The sequence below is a fragment of the Meriones unguiculatus genome, chromosome 10, assembly GCF_030254825.1.
Source record: "Meriones unguiculatus strain TT.TT164.6M chromosome 10, Bangor_MerUng_6.1, whole genome shotgun sequence".
NCBI classification, from domain to species: Eukaryota; Metazoa; Chordata; class Mammalia; order Rodentia; family Muridae; genus Meriones; species Meriones unguiculatus.
The window spans coordinates 20,370,409-20,391,851 of NC_083358.1; the positions used below are offsets into that span (position 1 = coordinate 20,370,409).

The 21,443-nt window shown below is 46.9% G+C and overlaps 1 protein-coding gene across 2 annotated transcripts in view; it reads right to left on the reverse strand.

Moving 5' to 3' along the window:
• The window catches only part of Wwp2 (WW domain containing E3 ubiquitin protein ligase 2), a 117,385-nt gene that overhangs the window by 79,504 nt on the left and 16,438 nt on the right, over positions 1-21,443 (reverse strand). For both annotated transcript variants that reach the window (XM_021632831.2, XM_021632841.2), the window contains 2 exons: positions 18,209-18,356; positions 17,784-17,905 (listed from right to left, as the gene is read on the reverse strand). In XM_021632831.2, coding sequence (XP_021488506.1) covers positions 17,784-17,905; positions 18,209-18,356 — 270 coding nt within the window. The remainder of the gene's footprint in view (positions 1-17,783; positions 17,906-18,208; positions 18,357-21,443) is intronic.

Sequence of the window (21,443 nt, forward strand, 5' to 3'; positions counted from 1 at the left end):
TCCCCCTAGGTCAGCTTATTAAGACACAGAGTATGTGTAAGTTACCAAGTCACCAAAACACAACCTTCCGCACAGAGTCTGAAGAAGGCCAAAGTCCACCAGTTAGGCAGGAAGAAGCCTCTCCTCCTCTCCTTTCTCCTACCTGCAAAGCCAGAACATGCTGGCAGCTGTGGCTCCACTTGCCAGCTGCACAGGGCAGTGCTGACGTACCGTCTTGACTTGAGTTTTGACACGCTGCTTGAATATGGCACTAACGAGTACAGACGGCTGCGCGGGGCGTGAAAGTTGCCTTCCTTGTCCCAGCAAAAGGAACACTTTATGCAAAGTGGACTGCCGAGCCGTGCTACGAGAGTGTGGTCCCACTACCAAGCCCAGAGCTCTGGCACAGGTGCCTTTACACCAGAGTATGAAAGAACTTCCGAGCAGAGGCTTTGGTCGTCACTGTCTGACACAGAAGAGCATGGTGCTGGAGAGACGGCTCAGCAGTTCAGAGCACTTGCTGCTCTTGCAGAGGACCCAGGTTCTGTTTCTAGCACCTACATGGTGGCTCATAATCATCCATAACAGCCCCTCTTCTGGACTTCTTAGATACCAGACATTCATATGGTGCACATACACACGTAACGTCCACATATTTTTATTATATATATTACATATATAATAAAATAAATAAATCTAAAAAACAAAACATATGTGCATGTCCATATAGTTTCCCCCCCTTGCTAGGGATAGAATCCTAGTACTTCCTGCCTAAGATGCCAAGGACACACTCTTACAGTGAGCTATGTCCCCAGCCCTGGGCACACATAGCTCTCAAAAGAAAAAAAGGTTTCTTTTCATCCTATTTTGGAATACAGACCTAAGAATTTACCTGAAATCTGAAAAGAAAAAAGAGAGAGATGACACAAAAGTAGGGTAGTTTTAGGGTAGACCAAATGTTTGCGAGCAGAGAGTCTCAAGGCCAGTGAAGAGGGCTGGATTTGGCCTTAACAGAGCTGCTGGGTGGAGGCAACCACCTTCTTGCCTCCCTCTGCCCAAAAACCCAGAGGCCCAGCAGAGAGAGTGAGAATAAGCCGAGCATTCATTAGCAGGCTGGTGCTCATTCTACATGTAACTGTGAGAAGGGCAGAGTCAAGGGTCTCTTCCCAGCTCCCCATAACTCAGACACATAGGCTGGCAGCTCCCCAGACTGAAAGAGAGCACTCTTTCACGTCCCCTGTGCAGCAACGGAAGCCAGCGGCTTGCTGGGTTTACCCTTATGAGATTTCTCTGGCTCCAACTGCAGCAGGCCTCACAAGTGAGGCTTTTCGTACCTTACTGGAATCAGGCTATAAACAACAGGATTCTTGTGAAGAGAACCACAGTCGATTCTTGCTTCACCCCACTTCCTCGGGCCCCCAGTAATCAAGCCTCAGTGTTCTCCTAGGAGTAGGAAAGGCTTCAGCTTGGCCTCGAAGCCTCCTTTGTGCTGCTGCAGGGAGTCTACCTTCCTCATAACTAAGTTCAGCCCCAGCCTCCTGAGGGTTTCATGAACTAAGTGACAGAAAAGGGGCGCATTGTACAAAACCAACTTATAGATGTTTCTTTGTTTTTTTGTTTTTTGTTTTTTTTAAACAGGGGTTCATGAAGAGTAGGCTATCCTGGGACTGAGTAGGTAGCTGAAGAGGATCTTGAACTTTTGATGTGCCTCCAGTACGCCCAGTTTTATGCTGTCCTGGGCCCAGGACCCAGGGCCTTGTGCACACTAGGTAAGTACTACCAACCGAGCTATATCTGCAGCCCCGTAATCTGTTTTTTCTCTTGTTCACCTATTCAAAAAACAGCCACTGGGCACTCTGTCTGTCAGACCCTGCTAGAAGCTTGCTTATGCTGGAGAACGAAAAGAGATACATACAGTCCCTGCCTCCAGGAACCCCACAACTCCCTGGGAGGAACCAGTAACAAAATAACAAAAAAATGTAAGTAACCTCTGTGAGAAAAGGTTCAGTGTACCGCATTGCAGTGTCATAAGCAGACTGTTACAGCCTGGTGAACAAACCAAGAAAGTACAGGATGATAGTTCAACTCCAAGGTGACCTGAAATTTGGCAGTGGGCTGGGAGTGGCTATGAGGAAGAACATTCTACCCATGAAGGTCCTGTGAGCCAAACTCATTCAAGGGTGTAGCAGAGGTGAATAGGGCTGGAAGGGTGTGTGATCCAAATGAGGCAAAGTGCCCTGTGAGCTAGCCTTTTAACACCTTTGGTTTGGCTTTTGTTTTCCACTGTCTCAAATGCAACCATGTGGTATTTAAGAATTTTTATTTTTTACATGACAAGATCAGCTTTGTGAGTCTGAAGCATAGAGAACAAGGTAGAAGGGAGTAAAGGCACAGCCAGCCAGAAAAAAGGCCACAGATGAAAATGTTAGGGACCAGGAAAGCATGTGCCTAAGAAAGAGATGAAGATGAAGGCCTCCCTAGGCATAGCAGGGTACATGTATGACCCCAGCACATGGGTAGAGGCACAAAGATTGGGAGTTCCAGGTCATCCTCAGCTACTTAGTAAGTTTGGGTTCAGTCTGAGCTACAAGGGACCCTTTTAAAAAAAAAAAAAAAAGTGGGCAGAGACTAGACAGATGGCTCAGTAGTTAGAACATAAAATATTCTTCTAGAGGACCCAAGTTCAATTCCCAGTACCCACTTCAAGAAGCTCACAACAGCCTGTAACTCTGGCTCCAGGGGATCTGACCCCTCTTCTGGCCTCCTCCATATGCACAAACACACACACACAGACAAACACACATCATTTATAAAATAATAATAAAATAAAACTTAAAAAGTGGTCAGTACCAAGGCAAATACCAAGAGAACTGTGAAACAGATTAGAAAGTGAGGTTAGCAAGAGGGGGGAGGGTCCCAAAGGCCACACCTGGGCCTCTCACTGACTTACAGTGGCTCTAGACCTTGGAACACAGAATACTGAGACAGGGCCACTTCTCAGGAGGAGGCGGTAAAGTAAGATCTGGATACTGTGGTGGTCATGTCGAGGTGTTCTGAAATGTCCACAAGAACTACCCAGTCCACAGAACTAAGGAGGAAGCTCAGGGCAGAGGCCAAGGTGGGAAGCTGAGCTCTGTGGTCACCTGCACTTGTAGGCGTGGAGAGAAGGGGAGTCTAAATGGACATGTATTCACCGCAAGGACTGGGTGAGACAAAACTCGCATTTAGCAGCCAAATGCTGTCACAAAGGACAGACGGGAAGACGGGAGAGTCAGAGAAGAGTCCTGGCAGGAAAGAAACCATGGTCTCCAAAGCAAGGAAGAGGGGCTATCCTTAAAGTCCATGTCCCTCTCCTCTCTACCTCTCCTTTCTCTATCTCTCTTCTCTGCTCACCCTAGCCCCTCCCCAGAACTGCTTGGCCATTACAGCCATCTGTCTAACAAAGCACCAAACAGTTTCCTGAAGCAGAGGATCCCCTAAAACACAGCCTCCATCTGTCCTGGCAAATCCAACTGTCAAGCCACAGCATATTTTACATTTGGTCAAGATTTAGGAGGAATAAATACAGGCCCAGGGAAAGCAGGAAAGGGAGGTCTTTAGAACAAGCGGCTCCGTCAGTTACTGCAGCTGCCTCACTGGACTGCTCTGCCCTAGGGGGGGAAAGTCCTCCTCACACCATTAATCTCCATGCAGCCTGGGCCAGTTTTAACAGACCATCCATTCCCGCGCCCTCAGGGAACCTCAGCCATCACCCTGTCTCTCTGCTGCCCAGGCAGGGCCAAAGCCATGTTTATACACACAGGAGCGAGACAGGCTTGCACTGAACAAAACTCCTTTTAAAAGTTCGCAGCATAACGAAAGCAGGGTACCTCCTAAAAAAGTATTTTTATGGTTAAAAGTCTATTAAAATATTCTTCTTAAAAACTGGGTTTTTAGAAATTACAATTTCAAAAGCATGAAACATTGTGCCCCAATTAGGTTTTGTATTAATGACGGGAAAGAGTGTACGTAACATGGAAACTCTACTGAAACATCAATACTTAAAGAAAGAATTTATAGAAGGACTCATTCCTGCCATGTGAAAACAAAACAGCTTGGGCCCAACAAAGGTCTTGCTCCCTGTCACCGATGCGGGGCCACCATCCTAACAGCATTAAAGGTTGTTTGCGTGGGGTGTGGGTGCAGGCAAAGGTGTGTCTGTGACTCAGGCCCAGCACCCTGGCTTTCTCCCTCACCATCTACCCACATGGGAAGGCTTGCACCATCAGTCAGACCGGCTCTGGCTTCTTCCTTAGACCCTTAAGTACAGGAGGACTGCCATGCATTCTGCCTCGGTCGTCGCTTGAACTCTGCAGTCCAGTGCAGCACTCAAGGGAAGGTGTCGTGTGAATGCTAGGAAATGACCCACCCTTACATCTCCAGGTAAGCCTAGCGTGCCTAAGAAATGCCCTGGAAACTAAAGGTTAGCTTCCTCTACACTAATCCAAGTCCAATGCTGGGGGCTTTCTTAAGCCTAAGAGAGAAATAAGGGAAAACAACTTCCTGTTTTCTTTTGTTTGAGACAGTAACTCACTATATAGCTCAGACTGACCTGAAACTCACTAGGAGACCAGGCTAGCCTCAAATTTGCCCTCCTTCCTCTGGCTCCCACACCACCTATTATAGGCCATAATGCCAAGCCACCCTACACGCGCAGAAAGAAGGAAGGCGCCACGGTGACTAGCACTCAGTTCATCCACTCCAGAGGTGGAAAAGCCCTCTGCCACACACGTGCTCCCTCGGGGCTGATGGACGCCAGTGCCCACTCCTCACAGAACACTGAGCAGCCGACAGCAGTAGAGGCCCCCGCCCAGGACAAGGGTGTCGAACAGAAGGCTTTTCTTCTCCCTCAGTTGAGCTCCACAAAGCAGCCTCTCAGCCAGCAACACTGAAAGCAGGTTTGTTTGAACATTCGTTTGCAGGGCCTGTGTTTACTTTTTAAGACTCTCGTTAAAAGGATTTTTCTTTCCAACAGCTCATGGTTGACACCAAAGCCACGAAACAGACCCAGCCTGGGACTTGAGAGGATGGGGTGAAATGCTGCAGGGAGGGAGCTGCTTTTGGCTTCCTTGGGAATTCCTTGAGGTTCTGGCTTGGGCATATCTGCCTGAGGTACAGGAGGATGGAAGGCAGCACACAGGGAGCTTTTTGGAGACTATTAACAGTGGGTTTAGACCCCAGAGCCTGGCATCTGGTGCCAATCAAGAGACGAGCAGACGCTGATGTCAATGCAACTGGATAGGGGAGAAATGAAACAAAGGCTTACATTTGGGGTTGAGGCTACAATCAGCCCACGGTCCCAGAGTAGGCACAAGCGCTCTGATGGTCCTGGCTCTATGCCTCAGGAGCATGTAGGCACGTTTGTGCGTGTGCGTGTGTGTGTGTGCGTGTGCGTGTGTGTGTGTGTGTGTGTGTGTGTGGTAGCACAGGGTGGCCACAGGGAACAAGGGTGAACACAACAGAAAATGCATCAGACACTGGGGGAGGAAAAAGGAGACTTCCTATGAAATCTCTGTGAGTTCAAGACTAGCCTGGTCTACAAAGTGAGTTTCATGCCAGCCAAGGGCTGTATAATGAGACCCTGTCTCAAATAAATAAAATCACTGAGTTGCACAGTTCTTTGTTTTTTCCTTAATTATTTCTTTCAATTTTTAGGAATATAGGTGTTTTGCTTCATGTATGTCAGTGCACCACATGTATGCCTGGTGCCTGCACAGGCCACAGGAGGGTGTTGGAACCCCTAGAATTGGAGCTAAGATAGTCACTAGCCTACACGTGGGTACTGGGACTTAAACCCAGGTTATCTGAGAAAGCAGCCAATGTTCTTAACTACTAAGTCATCTCTCCAGACCCTCATTTTCTTTTTTGTTTTTGTTTTCATTATTTGTTTGTTTGTTTAAGCTAAGGTTGGCCTGGAACTCAGTGTATCGACCAGGTAGATCTTGAACCTGAGATGCCTCCTAAATGCTAGGTGACAGGTGTGTGCTCTACACCAGCAGAGCATCTCAGGGTGCTAATTAGGAATAAACACTGTTTTGTGCTGCTGTGAGGCCAGACCCAGACTACAAATCATAGATGTACAGACAATATAAACCATGATCTCATGAAAAGAAGGGTGTAGAAGAGGACACGGGACTAAGCCAACTCAGAGCATCCTAGCGCCTCAAAACTGGCAAGAAGGAGCATTAGCAAAGGTCCAGGAGTTGGAGTGAACAGACAGACAGAACTGGTAAAGGGTGACAGCTACCAAACCAAGTGACACAGAGTATCACAGAAGAATAAAACCTCGTGTCCGTTGTGCGATAATGAGTTGAGCTTGAGAACTAGCCTCTGGATTGAGCAATGTGGGGCCACGGGCAACCATGGCATAAGCAACTGCAGCAGCACAAAGGTGACAGGAATCTAACCGGAGGCTCCTCAGAAGAAAAGGCAGGGCTGGGGTGCAGCTCAAGGCCCTGGGCACCATCCCCAGCACAGCACACAGGAAAAAGCGGCTGCACATTCTACTCATCCCAGGGATCAGGAACCGAACGTCTACATGGCTACCGAGGAGCTCTGAAGTCAACCTGGGCTACATGAGGCCATCACAGACAGCAAAAACAGACTGGCCAAGGTCAAACAAATGACAAAACCCAAAGTCACTTAAGTCACAGGGAAACAGACAAGTGAGCTCACGAATTAGCCAGACTTGACAGCAGACCCTGTTAAGTGACACCAAAAGACATGAACCACACCTGACCTCTGACCCAGCAATCACGTGCCTTAGGGATTTATCCCCAAAATAAAAATGGATAGAAGTACAAAGATATCTTTGAAAGAACTTAACTACCACAACAAAAATCCATACAGGCCATGGTTAAACTGTGGGTGTGTGTATACAGAACAAAACAAAACCAAAAAGCCCTAAACCAGATATGGTGACACACACCTATGATTCCAATACTCAAGAGGCAGAGACCAAAAAAAAAAAAAAATCACTGCAACTTTGAGGTCAATCTAGTCTACAAAGCAAATTCCTGACCAGCCAGGACTATATAGTAAGACCCTATCTCAAAAACACAAAAACAAATGAACTGCCACTACAAACATTCCAACTGATCTGGCTCCACTGATGGGTGGTGGGACGGCTGGCAGGTGCTGGAGAGATGGCTCCATGGTTAAATGCACTTCCTGCTCTTGTAGAGGAGGATCTGAGTTCAATGCCTAGCACCTATGTCAGGCAACTCACAAGCATCTGTAACTGCACCTCCAGGGGATATAATGCCCTCTGCTGGCCTCCATGGGTACTAGCACGTATGTGGTACGCACACACGCGCGCGCGCGCGCACACCTGCACATAAGGAAACCATACTCCCGATTTTTAGCCTGAACCCTTTTCCTGTTTACTGCAGTCTACACCTCTGCAGATGCTGAGTGGACACTGTAAGCTCAGCGCCCAAGCAACAAGCTATAGGCTGTGCTCGTGTGTCTTGACGCTCAGTAGGTCTGGGGCATTAAATTCATCTTCAGCTTGGAGAAACTCAGCCCAAGAGGGGTTTACCCAGCTGAAGAGTACTATGTATGCATCCACTTATATCTACACTGTCTAGATAATATAAACAGAATTCGAAACAAGGTCTAACACATTGAGTTAAGTATTCATGATTATGACATAATCAAAAGATACAGGAATTCTTTTAATTTTGAAGCCTGTATTGCTTTTTAACTTCTAATTTTTTTCCTCTGCTTTTTTTTTCATCTTATGTGCATGAGTGTTTTGCTTCCATGTATATGTGTGCATTGCACACATGCCTGGTGCCTGCAGAGACTAGAAAAGGGTGTCAAATCCCATAGAAGTGGAGTTGCAGGTAGTTGTGCGCTGCCATGTGGGTCTGATAACTGATCTTGGGTCCTCTGGAAGAGCAGTAAACTCCCCTAGCCACTGACCCACCACGCGAAGACCCAGTCTTCATTTTGAATCCCGGCAAAACCCACCTACAACATAAACTTTACACTGCATTTATGAACATGAGGACTGTCAGTAACATCAGCCCCAGGAGCAAGAGGAAGAGTCTCAGAATCTAGTACTGCTGTGAACTTCCATGAGCTGGACACACCTGGTCGCAGAGGTTTACCAGGTTCACAAACATAAGTAACTGGCTGTGCAGGATTGCTCTGTCCATCTCTACCATGAGGCCTGCTCCAGGCACTGCAGCTCATAGCTCTTAGTGCCCTGGGCACCGCTCTCCCAGCTCCCAGCACCCCACAGTCCCTTTCACCCGCCTCCCTTGCCTGCCTCTTTGTCAATAAAGACCTGAACAGTTTTACAAATTTAAATTTAAAACTGTAACTGAACAGCAGCCTTTCACCATTTTTCTCTTTTCTCTCTCTGAATCAGGGTTCAGAAGGTTTTTTTAATCTTTAAGTTGGAAGTGGAGGAAAACGGCAGTCTGTTTACTTTACCATAAATGCATGCACTGTCTGTCAGGCCCACGGCCCACCCACCAGAAGCCTCTGTCCTCGGGAGCCTGTGGGGAAGCCAAGCTCCTGACTAGCTGGTCTGTTCTCTGGAGGTAAAGCCTGGTGACAAACTTCTGCTTATACGATGTTTAAATAAACAGGGGGCTGTTTGCTTTCTTTTTTTCTGATCTGAGAAACACGCAAGGGGGAAAGAAAAGAGCTACACAGAAGTGGGCAGGAGCGGGAAGCCTTACAAAGCTCGCTTCAGCACTCACGGCAGGATGAGTGTGGCAGTCTCAGACCGCCCCCTGCGCATTACCAACGAGGAATGAATAAGCACACAGAGATGCTGAGAGCCAGGCTTCTCGTATGGAGAGGAGGAATGTCGGGAAGAAGCCTGTGGGTTCCAGCTGGAACTATAGGGTCCATCGGTGTGAATTAGGGGTGCTCAATATAGAAGCACAGAGATATGTGCAAATCTGTGTGCACGTATGATACATGCACATGATCGTGCGTGCATGCACATAGGCACATTTAGAAACCCTATCAGAGACCTGGGGAGATCGATCGTTCAGTGGGTAAGAGTGCTTGCCACTCAAGACATCATCCTAGATTCAAACCCACGGAACCCCCATCAAAGCAGACATGGAGCACAGGCATCATAATCTCAGCATTCCTACGGGGACGGGGGAAAAGGGTCCCCAGAAACCAGGGGCCTGCTAACCTGTTAACCTGCAACATGCAGCAAAGTAAGAGAGCCCTGTTCCAAACAAGGTGGAAGGTGATGACAGACACCTAAGGTTGTCATCTGACCCCACGTGTACATTGGCATGCTTGCATGCACACATGCAGGCACAGAGGGGCTTTTTTTGGGGGGGGGGTTGTTTGAGACACAGTTTCACTATGTAAACCAGGTTGATCTCACTATGTAGACCAGGCTGACCTCATTATGTAGACCAGGCTGACCACAAACTCACGGAGAACCACCTGTCTCAGCCTCCCCAAGTTCTGGCAATAAGCTAGTGTACACCACCACACTAGCTAATTTTTTTAAAGACTATTATTTAAAGAAAAAAAAAAAGAGAGAGAGAAGTCTGTCAGAACCAGGCATAATAGCATGAAGCAAAATAAGCTTTAACCTTAGCTACTTGGGAAACTGAGGAAGGTCAGAAAGTTCAAACCCTACCTTGGTTATAAAGTAAATCAAAAGCAGGCCTAGGAAACTTAAGATCTTGTTTCCAAATGACAAATATAAAGAAGGGCTGGCTGTAGTTCAGTGGCAAATACTTCAAATACAACCCTAGTATACCTGAGGCCCTAGATTTAATCCCATTACTGGGGACAGTGGGCAAAGACAGTACTAGCAAGATGGCTCAGCAGGTAAAGATGCTGCCAAGCCTGATGATGTGAGTGGGTTAAATTCCCCAGACATACATGGTAGAAGGAAAAAGCAAAATGCCCTCTGACTTTCACACAAATCCACACAAACATCCACACAGAGGAAATAAACAACTAAGTAAATAAATAGTAAAAAAAAATTTTTTTTCTTAAAGGAAGGAAGGAAGGAAAGAAGGAAGACAAAGAAAAGGAGGTCCTTCCAGAGAACCTGGGAGTTCAGGTCCTAGCACCTAAGTCAGGCAACTCACAGCTGCCTGTTAGCTCCAGCTCCAAGGAATCCAACATCCTCTTCTGGCCTCTGAGGGCACCGACACAAGTGTCATTCACTTACACACACACAAAATAATAATAATAAAAATAATCCTGGGCTGCAAAGATGGCCCAGAGGTTAAGAGGTGTTCTTCCAGAGGTCCTGAGTTCAATTCCCAGCAACTACATGGTGGCTCTCAACCACCTATAATGAGGTCTGGTGCCCTTTTCTGGCCTGAAGGTGTACATGCATGCAGAACACTGTATACGTAATAAATTAATCTTTTTTTTAAATAATAATTTTAAAAAATATAAAAGCTAGTTAGATATGGTGGCACATGCCTGTAATCCCAGCACTTAGAGGAGGCAGAGGCAGAAGGATCACTGTGAGTTTGAAGCCAACAAAAACAAAGAAACAAAAAGAATAAAAATGGTGAAGAGCCAAAAAAGTTCTTACGAACACTGAAAAGGATGTGGTCATCTGACTCTGACCCTCCATTTGAAAACTCTGAGAACACACAGGACCGAGAAAGGAGCGCCACGGCTGGGCCTGCCCAGAACAAACTCCACTAAGTAACAAATGCCCTGCATACGGTGCTTTAAGGTCAGTGTCTGACAGTTTTTTCACAACTAGCTTTATTGATTCTCAAACTAGAGCCTAAAATCAAACCTGGTTACTTAAAACTAGGACTACTGCATATCACTCCCAGTTTCTGATTCCGCAGTCTGCCTGACCTGAGAATATCCTTTTTCATAGGATGCACTGCTCCCAGAAACATGCCTTAAAAATCCCTGGGGTTGGGGATGGAAAGATGGCTCAGTGATTAAGAGCACTGGCTGCCTTCCCAATGGTATACATGCAGATAGAGTACTCATTTATTTGTTCATTATATATATATATATAATAAATATATATAAATATAATATATAATATAATAAATATAATATATATATAAACAAATAAATCTTTAAAAAATAAAATCCCTGGGATTGAGTGTAGCGGTGCACAGCCCTGTCTTCCCAGCACTTGGGAAGATAAGGTAAAAGGAAATAAACCCAGGCTACACAGTAAGTTCAAGGCCAGCAGTAAATCATGCCTCAAACAGACAAAGACTTGGCCTGGACCTATTAGTACATGCCTGTAATAAACAGGGACAGAAAATAAAGAGTTTAAGGCCACCATGGGCTATCTGAGATTTTGTCAGAACAACAACAATGACAAAAATAAAGAAAGGCTGGGTGTAGCTCAGTGCCAGTGTTTGCCTAATATGTACAAAGCCCTACACACAACCTCAGCACAGGAACACAGCAGGGGTTACTGATCCAATGCCATTCTTTCCTGGTATTTATTTATCTACCAGTTTATTGAGAGAGAGAGAGAGAGAGAGAAAGAGAGAGAGAGAGAGCGCTTGCTGGGAAGCCAGGGTGTGTCATGGGCCACTGTATGAGTGCTAGGGATTGATCCGTGTTAGAAACACACTACCACCTGAGCTACAGCCCAGCCTCTATGCTGATTTTAAGTTTTTGATTTGTTTTTAAATTTCACTTTACTCTATGTATTTTGTATGTACACGTTGTCTGCATGTGTCTGTGCACCACGTGTAGGAAGTGTCCATGGAGTCCAGTCACAGACTGCAGTGGTTGTGAGCCACCATATTGGTGCTGGGAACTGAATCCAGGACCTCTGAAGAGCAGCCTGTGCTCTTAACCCCGAGCCACCTCTCCTGCTCTGTCTTTTCTGGTTTTTTTTGTTTGTTTTATTTTATTTTGCTTTTTGTCTTTTCTGATTTTAAAGAAATCAGCTTCATCATAGAGTGAATTTTATTGTTTCTGGATTTTGTTGTGAGTTTGGGGGGGTTTGTTTGGTTTGGCTTTTTGACTTAAGCTCTCATTATGTAGCCTTGGCTGGCCTAGAACGCCAGGTAGGGCAATCGCTGCCCATCAGCTCCTTTCCCTAGAAAACCTATTACAAAAAGACCAGGCGGGAAAGAGGAAGAACGTAAGGGACTGTGAGCCCCTTTCCTTACACAGCTGCATTCACACTTAGACACTGCTCTGGGAGCAGCTCCAGCCTGCAGCTCCAACGTGCAAGCTCCTGACAGAATGGCCCATGGCAAGGACAGCATTTAGAAGCCACATTCCCCAAAGCTTTGGCATCTGACAGAGTTCTCAGACAACCTCAGGACTGTCTTCCACTCAGGCAAGAGGGTCTCCACATGAGGAAACAGGCTTTCCACCTCTGGGAACCAAACCTCCTCATCTCTGGAGGAGATGTTTCCGTGAAGACAGCCACCACAACTGCTACTCACGGAGATCTGACATGTGTGGGCACCACTGTTAGTTAGCAAGCATGTAATCCAATTAAGGACACGTATATCAGGGTTATTGTCCAACGTCACAGAGCTGGTGGAGGTGGAATTCAAATTGTTAGTCTGCCTCCCAAGATCTACATGCTAGAAATGACTTCTCTATATAATGTATGCCAGAAGAACCTTGTTGAAACAGAAAGCTTTATGAAACATGACCAGAATATCATGCAGACATACCAAAAGGACAAGCCAAGAGAACTTGTTTCTCTAAGAAAAGGCAGCCTGTTGCCCTGTTATGACCCACATTTCCTGTCTGATTCTCATCTGATGGGCTCACTGCCCACACAGCCACACACACACAATGTGCTACAGTTCAGGCCAGAACAAGCAATGGCAGCAGGAGCTAAAGCCAAAGCCTAGCATGCAAGAGACCCTGGGTTTGATTCAGCATCACAGAAAAAGAAGGGGAGGGAGGGGCAAGCATGGGAGGGAAGGAGAGGGAAAGGAAGACAAGGTGAGGACAGGGGAGGAGAGAGAAGGGGAGGACAGGAATGAAGGGAAGGACAGGGGAGGGGAGGACAGGAATGAAGGGGGGAAGACAGGGGAGGAGAGCGGAGGGGAAGAGAGGAGAAGGAAGGGGAGGGAAAGCTTAAAGATGAAAAACTCAGTGGTGGTATGTTTACCTAGCTTGTAAAAGAGGCCCTGAGTCGATCTCCAGGGCAAGGTAAAAAATTTATAATAAAACAGTTTAAAGGAGCCAGTGTGTATATGTGGAGGGGGCAAAGAAAGTTGGAAAAAACTTTTAAGTTAAAAAAATATTATACACATTTAAAAAAGTAAGAATGTTGTTTAAAATCTTAATACTAATAAATAGTAAGATTTCATGAATTGATTTTCTCAGAAAAAAATGAATTAAGAAAACTAACTCAAGTTGAATCAGGAAAGTTGAATAAACCAATAATTGGGGAGGAGGGGTACAGACTGAAGAAGTCATCAAAGAATTACTCAAATGAAGATGCCAGGCCTTGTTGGTTTTATGGCTAGGCTCTTTCCTGTACTCCTGGAACAAAAAATTCCCATGTTGCAATCAGTTCCCAAAGCTGAAAACTGCTTCCATTCACTTCAGAAAATAAGCCTTAATGCCAGGCCCTGGGAGCTCATGCCCATATTCCCAGCATTCAGGGGACTGAGACAGGGGGATTAGCTGCAACTCTAAGACCAGCCTGGGCTACATAATAATTTGAACCTCAGTGTGAGACCCTGACTTAAAATAAAAATTAATAAAAATAATTGTAAAATAGCTAGCTTAGCTTTTAAAACTGAATAGGATGTAGTGGTACATGCCTTTAGTCCCAGCACTCGAGGCAGGCAGGCAGATCTCTGTGAAGTCAAGGCCAGCCCAGTCTCCAAAGTGAGTCCAGGACAACCAGGACTGTGTTACACAGAAAAACCCTGTCTAAAAAAAAGAAAGGAAGGAAGGAAGGAAGGAAGGAAGGAAGGAAGGAAGGAAGGAAGGAAGGAAGGATAGAAGGAAGGAAGGAAGGAAGGAAGGATAGAAGGAAGGATAGAAGGAAGGAAGGAAGGAAGATAAGAAGAATAGAAGAGCAAAATTACATTTCCTAGCATGCAAGTGGCCCTGGAAGCCATCTCTAGCATCTTTATAAACCACACAGAATTACCCCACCAGCAGCGAGAAATTCCCTGGCTGCATACATAACTAAAGAACTGAAAGCAGGCTAGATGCACAGGACTTCCGAGACTGGGACAGTAAGACTCTGTAGCCCAAGGCCAGCCTTCTGTCTTATAAAAACCAAAATAGTCTTTCAAAAGATTTATTTTTGTTTTGAGTGTTCTGCCCGCACATGTGCATGGACACCTTATACACGCCTGGTGGCAGCAGAGGCCAGAAGAGGGCACTGGATCCCCTAGAACTGCAGCCACACTTATGAGCCACCATGTGAGTGCTGGGAACCCAATCCAGGTTCTCTGAAAGAACAGCAAGTGCTCTTAACTGCTGAGTCATCTCTCCCGCCCCTAAAATAGTATTTTAAAGAGAACAAGTAAATACAGGGAGCTGGAGAGATGACTCAGCAGTTAAGAATGCAGACTGCTCTTGCAGAGGACCTGAGCTGAGGTCCCAGCAGCTACAGGTGGCTCAAAGCTGCCTGTAACTCAAGCTCCAAGGGATCTGAGGCCCTGTTCTGGTTTCTGCAAGCATCTACATTCATATACACATACTTACACACAGACTCACGCATGTAATGAAAAATTAAAATAAGTGTAAATGAGAATAAATGTCTGCCTCCAGTTGCAGTGCAAGACGCAAAAAGAACTGTAGCTGCTAGGCCAACCTGGGCTTCATAGGGAGGCCAGGTTTCAGAAAAGCCATACATAAATATACATTACATACATTACATACAATATATAAATACACATCTTCAAGTGTTAAGTGCATGCTGCAGAGCACACAAGAACATCTGTTTGGCCTGAATTTTGATTCTACTAGAACTGGAATTACAGACAGTTGTGACCTGCCATGTGGGTGCTGGGAACTGCTGGTTTGAATAAAAGTGGCCCCCACAGGCTCATAGGAAGTGGCACTATTAGGAGATGTGGCCTTGCAGAAGTAGGTGTGGCCTTGTTGGAGAAACTGGGGGTGGGCTTAGAGATCTCAGATGCTCAAGCCAAGCCCGGTGTCTCTGAGTCTCTTCCTGACGCCTATAGATCAAGAGAGAATTTTCAGCTCCTTCTCCAGCACCATGTCTGCCTGCAAATGCCATGTTTCCTGCCATGACAATCATGGACTAAATCCCTGAAATGTAAGCCAGACCCAAAAAAATGGTTTCCTTTATAAGAGTTGCCATGGCCATGGTATCCCTTAACAGCAATAGAAACCATAGGTAAACACCAGGTCCTCTGCAAGAACAACAAAGGCTCTTAACCACTCATCCATCTCACCGGCCCTATCACTTGTTTTCTTTTGTTTTGTAATGATTTCTAAGACAGGGTTTCTCCATGTAGCCCTGACTGTCCTGAAACCCAATCTGCAAACCAGGCTGGCCTCAAACTCACAGAGATCCACCTGCCTCTGCCTCCCAAGTGCTGGATTAAAGCTGTGTGCCAGCATAATTATTTTGATAACCATAAGGTGAAGTACAGGGTTCACAAGATAGCTCTGTAGGTAAAAGCACTTGCTATACAAGCCTGAAAACCTGAGTTCAAACCCACATAAAGTTAGAAGGAGAGATGTAACTCCACAAAGTGGTCCTCTAACTTCTAAAGATGCATTGTGGGGCACACACACACGGTAAATAAAAATGCCCTTCTAAAGCACTGTAAGTATGATGCTGCCCCTGTGAGCGCACCTCCGTGCAAACCCCCTACCTAGAGTGCCCATGTCCCTGGTTCTAGGTCAGCACCACAGAAAATAAAACAGAATCAAGCCAGAGCCTGCTGCCTGCACAAATGTGAAAAGACAGGTCACTTGTATTGTCACTACATATGTCTTAAAGATTTGTGGATTTAAAATGGTTGAATAATGTGCATGTATTTATATGTGCGTACATGTGAGCGTAGGTATGGAAGCCAGAAGAAAGCACTGGGTCCTCTAGAGCTAGAGGTACAGGCAACTGTGAGCCCTGGGAGCACATCAGCACTGGGTCGTCTAAAGGAGTAGTGTGGGCTCTTAAACACACACACACACACACACACACACACACACACACACACACACGGCACTGGAGGTCAGAGGACAACCGTGACAGTCAGTTCTCTCCTTCCACCATATGGATCCAGGGACTGAACTCGGGTTGTCAGACCTGACAGCAAGTACCTTTACCTGCTGAGGCGTCTCCCCAGCCCTTGTGGTGCTCTTTTTTCAGTGGATTTTCTGAGACAGGGTTTCTCTGTACAGCCTGGCTGATCCGGAACCCCCTCTGTAGACCAGGCTGGCCTCAAACTCACAGAGGTCCACCTGCCTCTGCCTCCCAAATGCAGGGTTACAAGCACGTGACCCCACACCAGGTGGTTTGGTGCTACATCTTAATGTGAGAAATCCTACAAGTATAATAACTACAACCTTTAGATCACAAAAAGCAGACTAAGGATTGGAAAGCAAAGACCAAATTGGAAGCCAGGCATGGCACTGCACCTACTAATCCTAAGACTTAGGAGGTGGAAGCTGGGGGATAAGGCGTTCAGAGTGTGAGCTCGGCCTGGTGGAAGGCCTGGCAAAGTCCGTGCCACATAGTCACGAGGACCTGCCTAAATCCTAGACCCAGGTAAGAAGCCAGGCACAATGCGCGTGTCCGCAATGCCACCCGGGAAGGCAGAAACAGCGGATCTCAGGGGCTCACTGGGCAGCCAACCTACTTGGTGAGCTCCAGATCTCAAAAAACAAAAGCATGGTTGATGCACCTGAGAAATGACACTTGTGATGGACCTCCGGCCAACACACGTATGCACACACACATATCACGTACATGGAAAAGGCCAACTCAAATGACCAAACCACCAAAACAGAGACACGTCCCTGGCCTCTAACAGTCCTCTGATGTGCTGCTGTGTGTCCAACAGAAAGGAACAGAGGACAGGAGGAGCCAAAACTTTCCAGCAGCCCAGCAGAAAGGACGGGCTCTGAAGGAAAAGATGCAAACTGTGTGGCTGCCCCACACCTCAACACGCCCTGCCCCCGTGTCTCACTTAGCCTAAGTCCGCTTTCACAAAGTATTTTCTCCATGGTAGGAAAAAAAGGAGCCTTTCTTTCTCCGGCACTTGGCCGCCACATATGGTACTGCTCTGAATAGAGGCTTTATGAGGGAGGGTCCACAGCCCACAGGCGTAGGTTACACCACTGGCCACAAACAGCAAGGAACAGACCTCAAGATTTATATGGCCAATCAGCAGAGGCAGCCCGATAATTCAGATGGAGCTGCTGTCACACCCCAACAGCCAATAAGGCCAATTCTGGGCGCCTAGGAGACACAGGGCACCATCTGTAACCCTGTCCCAAACAGAGAAATACACACACACACACATACACACACACACACACACACACACACACACACACACACACACGCATGCACACACAGCTCCTTTGTTCTGTTCTAGGGCTCAGACAAGAAGAGCAATGGTTTCAGATGGAGGCTTCTGGCAGCTTAGTTGAATGTACTGCATGCTTCCTGAGTGAGAGCCTGCGCCCCTGAGAAACAATTAGGAGACACTGTCCTGCATCTATAGCCCAGGACCAAGCACGCTGAACCCTGCCTTCCTCAAACCCCATTGATGCTCTCCAAGGGGCAGAGGCACTGTGGTCAACGCCAGGACTGGCTGCCATTTCCTCCCTGACCAGAGCTGAACCCTACATACTTTTGCCGCCATTGTTCTTCAGGACATTGGAGAGGTTGACAGAGGCAGTGCCGAGCAGTTCATTCCTCAGGGTGTGGCAGCTCCAGACCTTCAGATCTAAATGACTCTGGGCTGTGACATTCCTGGAAAACAAATGAGTGACTCATCACAGCCCAGCAGCCGAGCCAGTCGCCCCTTTAAGATGAAACAAACTGCCGAAAGCCACCCTGCTGACATCGGACAGGGGACAAACAGGGAGACAGTCCTGCACACCTCCCATGCTGACCTGCTACCCCTAGCTAATAATGAGTGTCTGTGAGCTCGGTGAGGTACAGACACCTGGAGAGGAGCACCACAGGGCTGAGGCAGTGGGGTCTGCCGCCCCGGCCTCTCCTCCCCCTGCCTCTCCTCCCCCTGCCCCTGCATTCTAGAGGTGACACCCTTACAGGACGATGACTTCATCCCAGAGAAGCTCGGAGCTCCCGATGCGCTTCCCCGTCTTCTTGGTCTCGCTGGGGAGTCCATCCACTGCTACCTCCACGTAGGAGTTGATCCTCGGCTGGCGGCTGTGCACCCTGGGCTTTGCTGACACCACTGGACGAGACAAAAGCAAAAGCAGGTGAGTTAAGTCACTGCCCTGTGCCCCGAGGGGCAGATGGTCTGGCTCCTTTTGGTCATTTCCTTTGAAGAGATCTTGTGTTTGTTTTGTTTAGCCTTGTGCTCTTAAAAAAAAAGAAAAACTTTAAAAAAATTACATGGTGATAGCTCAGTCAAGACATGTTTGCTGTGAATGCCTGTCAACCTCATTTCCATCCCAGCACCCACATAAAAGGCCACGTATGGTGTGACAGCGCTGTCTGTAATCCCAGAGCTGGAGAGATGGATAGAGACAGGCAAATCCCCTGAGGTCAAATGTCAGCCATGCTGGCCTAGTTGACAAGTCCCAGGTTCCAGCAAGAGTCTGTCTCAAATAAGAAGCTGGACAGTGCCTGAGTAAAGACACCCAAGGTTGACCTCTGACCTCCACATGCATGTGCACACACACATACAAAATAAATTTAAAACAAGAAATAAAAGGGGGTATAAACAAAACAAAGAAGAAACAAACAAACAAAACAAAAAGCATGGACATACAAAACAGCTTGAAACATAGAGAAAAATCGCTCCTAACCTAAACACACAGAGATAGCAAAGTGCTTTGCTCACTGGCCTACAGCCCAGTGCCCCCGAATCAACTTTTAAACGGCTGTCACAAAATCCACTGCATGCTGTGTTAATGTTTCACATCATTGACATGCCTCCCACAGTTCCCCGCGGTGGGACAGTTGGCACAGATGCGGCTCCTCAGAGCAGCTGAGCTTCCTGTCAAGTCTGAGCCCTGCAGGGATCCTCTGGAAACTCAGGGCTCCCTGCACTGCCTCTGAGTAGATCTCCATTTGGCCACGCTGTGAAGTCGAGGACTGTTTCCTCAGTCTTTGCAAACCACACAGATTTTTGAAATAGCATAGAGATAATCACTAAGGTTCAACCAACAGTCCCTCCAAACAGACACACCAAGGCATACACCATCCCCTGAAGCCCCATGCTCATGAAGCGGGGACATACTGTCACCATGACTGTGCTGAGGAGGAAACAGGCTTGAGAAGAGAGGTCACACTAGGCCTGGAATGAGGACACATACCTGTGATCGCAGCAGCTGGGAGGAAGAACAGGAGGACTGCTGCAAGTTCAAGGCTGGCCTGGTCTACATGGGGAGTTCCAGGCCGGACAGAGCTACTCTCAAAACTTAAAACAAAAAACCCAGGCAAAGTCACTCATACCTACAATCCCACTGACTTGAGAGGCTAAGAGGTTCATCTTGGGTTCAAAAGTCCACCATGAGCTACAGAGTGGGTTCTGCTCAGCCTGGGCCAGAGCGAGTATATGTTGGAGAAGGGGTCACTCTCCAGTTATGTAAAGAGGAAGCTGTAAGCCAAAATGCGCCCCCAGCAGCCCGACTCCGCCCCAGCTGTGTGCCATTCCTGGGTTTTACGTACCCCTCTGCTGCCTTTTGTCACCTAGCCGGGGCTGAACAGGCTCCATGATGGTCAGCCACCTTACTGCTTGTTCTGTTTACAGCCTTCATGCGAATCAATCTCAATCTCTCTCTTGTCTCTCTGTCTCTGTCTCTCTATCTATCTCTCTCATTTTCAAATAATGCATAAGCTTGTTGGGAAAAAAAAAAACAAGGTCCTATTTCATCGATAAATTCTTCAGAGCCCTTTCTGTCTTATTACAGGGACAACAGCTAGGTGTTAAACCCTTTAAACACTTTTCCTCTCTCTGAGTTCAAGGCCAGCCTGGACTACAGAGTGAGTTCCAGGACAGCCAGAGAAACCCTGTCTCAAGAAAACAAATTAAATTAATTTTAAATTAAAAGATTAATTTCTCTCACTCTTTCTCTCACTCTTTCTCTCTCTCACTCTCTCTCCCCTTTTGATCTGGTTTCCTTCCTGGCTTTAAATAGCAGCATCCTGCTGTACAGCCCAGACTGACTTGAACTTCCTACTCAACTGAAAATGGCCTTTGTCTCTGGAGTACTGAGATTACAGGCATACACCGTCATGCCTAGCACACAGCCACACTTGTGATCATCATTTGTCTCCAACAAACCGGTAAAAACCCACAGAATATAAAGCCAGCAAACACCGTATCCCGTGGGCACCTATCCTACGTCATTCGTGAGAACTCCAGGTCAACCAGAGGAAACACACATAGATACTGCGCACCCAGTGCCCAAATCAGAGGATAGAACGGATGCACCTCGCCCGCGATGGCAAGACCAACCTCCCCTGAGGTCTCTACTGACAGGAAGCTAAGCACCTTCCCAGACCCTTTAGGAAGGTGACAAGTCCTACAACGGTCTACAACTGGACAAAGGTCACAGGCACTACTGGGGTTGTTTGAAGCAGTAACTACTCCAAACCCAAAAGCTACAGTAGGAAGTCAAGAAACAGAACAAAAAATATTTTAGGACTAGGAGTCGAGCAACAAGGATGGGTCTAAGAATAAAGTTTTGTCACAGACGTAAGACCTCAATGGAAAATGTACCACTTTACACGTACATCAAGGCTGGCTGAGGCCACCTAGTGGTGAGACAGGAACACTGCATACCTTAACTGTAAATACATGGACACCTTGTAATCAGTCCTAGACAATCTCTTTTAAAAAATCAACAAGTTCCTGCCAGGTGTGGTGGCACACACCTTTAGTCCCAGCACTCAGGAGGCAGAGCCAGGTGGATCTCTGTAAGTGCAAGGCCAGTCTGGTCCACACAGAGAGTTTCACACTAGTACAGCAGGACTACATAGTGAGACCTTGCCTCAAAATAGGGGGCTGGAGAGATGGCTCCGTGGTCATGAAGACTTTGCTCTTGCAAAGGACCTGAATCAAGTCCCCAGCACCATATACAGCAGCTCACAACCACCTGTAATTCTAGTTCCAGGAACCGATGCTGTCTTCCAGGCTCCACAGGTACTATTTGTGCATATTTTGCACAAATATTCAGGAAAACACCCACACTCATAACGTAAAAACAAATGAATCTTGGGAAGAACATGAAGTTCAAACTTGTCATTTCATAGCTGGGCCATCAATAAGTTTCAGGAAGCTGAGCTTGCTGAACTAAAATCAGAGGTCGTG